This window comes from Nannospalax galili, unplaced genomic scaffold (assembly GCF_000622305.1).
Source record: "Nannospalax galili isolate Female #2095 unplaced genomic scaffold, S.galili_v1.0 scaffold1028, whole genome shotgun sequence".
NCBI lineage: Eukaryota > Metazoa > Chordata > Mammalia > Rodentia > Spalacidae > Nannospalax > Nannospalax galili.
Window position 1 is genome coordinate 979,553 of NW_008357999.1, and position 2,741 is coordinate 982,293.

Here is a 2,741-nt window from a genome sequence, read left to right on the forward strand (position 1 = left end):
AAAAGATTTATTTTTCTGTGAGAGCAAGGCCAGCCTGGGCTACATAACGAGTTCCAGGCTAAGTGTGGCTACAAGGAGACCCTGTCTCAAAAAACCAAAAACAAAATTTATTTTATAATCTATGTGTCTGTGCATGTGTATGCAGTGTGTGAGGGTGCGGTCAGAAGCCAGAAGAAGGCACTGGATCCCCTGGAGCTGAAGTTACAGGTGTTTTTGAACTTTCTGACATGGATGTTGAAATGGAACTCAGATCCTCTAGAAGAGCAACAAGTGCTTTTAACTGCTGAACCATCTCTCCAGCACCCCCTACCCCTTTTGAAAAATAAATCTTAAGAACAAAACTAACCTGGGGTTGAAAAGATGGCTCAGCAATTAAGAGCTACTCTTGAAGAGGACCTAGATTTGGTTCCCACATGGTGGCTAACATCTGTCAGTAACTCCAGTTCCAGTAGATCTGATGCCCTCTTCTGACCTCCTTGGGCATTACCTTACATGGGTGCACTTACTTACATGCAGGCAAAACTCATACACATTAAAAAAGGAAACCAAGAACCCTAACCAAGCACAACAACAAAAAGTCTGTGGTTAAGAGTGCAGAAGTAGGGGCTGGAGAGATGGCTCAGCGGTTAAGAACACTTGCTGTTCTTCCAGAGGACCCAGATTCAAATCCCAACACTCACATGGCAGCTAACGACCATCCGTTTCCAAACCCACAGAGCTCTGGGCCATCAGATCACTGGAGTCTATAAAGTAGATGCATTAATGTAGGAAGAGGAACAAGTACCACCTGGTAACTAGGCAACAGTTCCCATGGGAGGAAAGCACCCATGGGTTGGCTGTGGATGTGCAAGGGATGGACCAGGATGGAAGGAAGGAGAAAGTTCAGATATGCTTTCTTTATTTTGTTTCTGAGACAGAGAAGGAATGACACCCCTCCCCAAAGGGCAGTTGTGGGGTGCTGGGCAGTTAGCAGGGCTGTACAAGTGAGCTAATTAGCAAGGTAGGAAGAAAGCATCCTGATTTTCAGATGATGCTGGAAGGGCTGAAATGGAGAGTGAGGTTTTCCTGAGTGTTTGACAGAAACCAAAAGTGAGCAGGGATTGAAGGCTGCTGAGCTTCCTGTCAAAATGGCATCCTTCCATCTTACTGGAAAAACACGCTTTACACTCGACTCATGAGTAAGAGGATGTCTCTAGAGCTGAATATCTCCGCTTAAGCCTAGCTTTACCACTGTGAAACTTACATTATTCAAGCAGTTGCTGTAAGAACTTCTTCCCTGGGGCACTTTGGGCAGGCATGGACTGCAGCCTAACCCTCTCTCATTCTACCCACCTCCCCCCAGGCCTTGATGCCATCCAGTGCTCACTGCCCATGGAGAACCGGAGGGTGGCTCTGCGTGAGCTGTCAGAGGCCAGCTTCAGTGAGTGCAAGTTCAGTCTGTCCCTCACAGACCTGTTCATCATCATCTTCTCGGGTGTGGCCGTGTCCATCGCCGCCATCATCTCCAGCTTCTTCCTGGCCACCGTGGTCCAGTGCTTCCAGAGGTGCGCCCCCAACAAGGACACGGAGGATGAGGACGAGGACGAGGATGACTGAGCCATCTTCGCCCACTCCTTGCTTTCCCACACCCAGCCAGTGGCGCCTCTCCTAGGGAGACGGACGGATGCTGAAGACAGAAGCATCGCATCGCCCCAGGCAGTAAACAGGACGGAGCTTTCCTAGATGCACCTGCTGGGACTGCGGATCCCAGAGTATAGAATCAGCAGAGACGCAGGAAGAGTGAAGCCATCCCTGAGCAGAGCCCCTCTTCCAGGCTGCGTGCCCGCGTGTGTGAGGATGACCGAGTCAGGCTTCATGGCTTACAGCTTCACAACTGTCCCCAGGCGATGTGAGGACGTACAACTTCTGACCTCAGAGTTGTTCATGACATTCTTATTCGGACGAGCTGCATCAGAGACCATGAATCATCCTCCTAAAAGGCAGCAGTTCTCTCAGTGGGGTTTTAAGTTCAGATCATTGTCTACAGGAGCAGGAATTCTCCTTATATAGTAGGTCCCAGCAGCCTTGGGATGCTAGACTGAGAACAAATAAATGTACGTGTAATAGATGATGTTTGTGTTTTCCCAGAGCTTATATGTTGAATCCAGTTCCCAAGGAGGCAGGTGTTTGAAGCAGGGCCTTTGGATGTGACTTGGTCATGAGGCTTGAGTCCTCCTAAATGGAATTAGCACCCTGTAATAGAGACTGCAGAGACCTCCTTTGCTCCTTCTACCGAGTGAGGACCAGCAAGAGGATGGCCATGTATGAAGCAGGATGTGAGCTCTTACTGGAAGCCAGCTGGACCTCTAGAACTATGAGAAATAAATGTCTGTTGTTTATAAGCTTCCTGGTCTGTAGTCTTCTATTAATAGCCTGAATGGACTAGGGCACCACATTTAGCTTCAGTGGTACCAAGGAAAAACCTAGCAATTAGTCAGAGAGCTTGTTGTAGTCTGATGGGAAGCAGGCTGCGAAAACAAGTGTTGGCATCACCTGATCCCTGATCCTTATCCTATAAGGTCCCAGAGAACGGGCAGAGTCTAGTTGCGATGATCACCTCGGTTAGTCTCACTTCTCCCTGCAGGCTGCTTTCCCTCCTGAGTTCCATCACCTCAGCCAGTAGCCTGACTGTCTTCTATGGCTGGTATTGTCAGCTCAGGTACTTTTGGGAAACTCCTCTGGAAGCCAGGAGATCAATGAAC

General features: G+C 48.9%; 1 protein-coding gene across 1 annotated transcript in view; it reads left to right on the plus strand.

Moving 5' to 3' along the window:
- The window catches only part of Lrrc38 (leucine rich repeat containing 38), a 31,294-nt gene extending 28,940 nt beyond the window's left edge, over positions 1-2,354 (plus strand). Inside the window, exon 2 of the mRNA XM_029557665.1 lies at positions 1,343-2,354. Within this exon, the coding sequence (XP_029413525.1) occupies positions 1,343-1,596 (254 nt within the window). The 3' untranslated portion in view covers positions 1,597-2,354. The remainder of the gene's footprint in view (positions 1-1,342) is intronic.
- Positions 2,355-2,741: the final 387 nt, after the last annotated feature.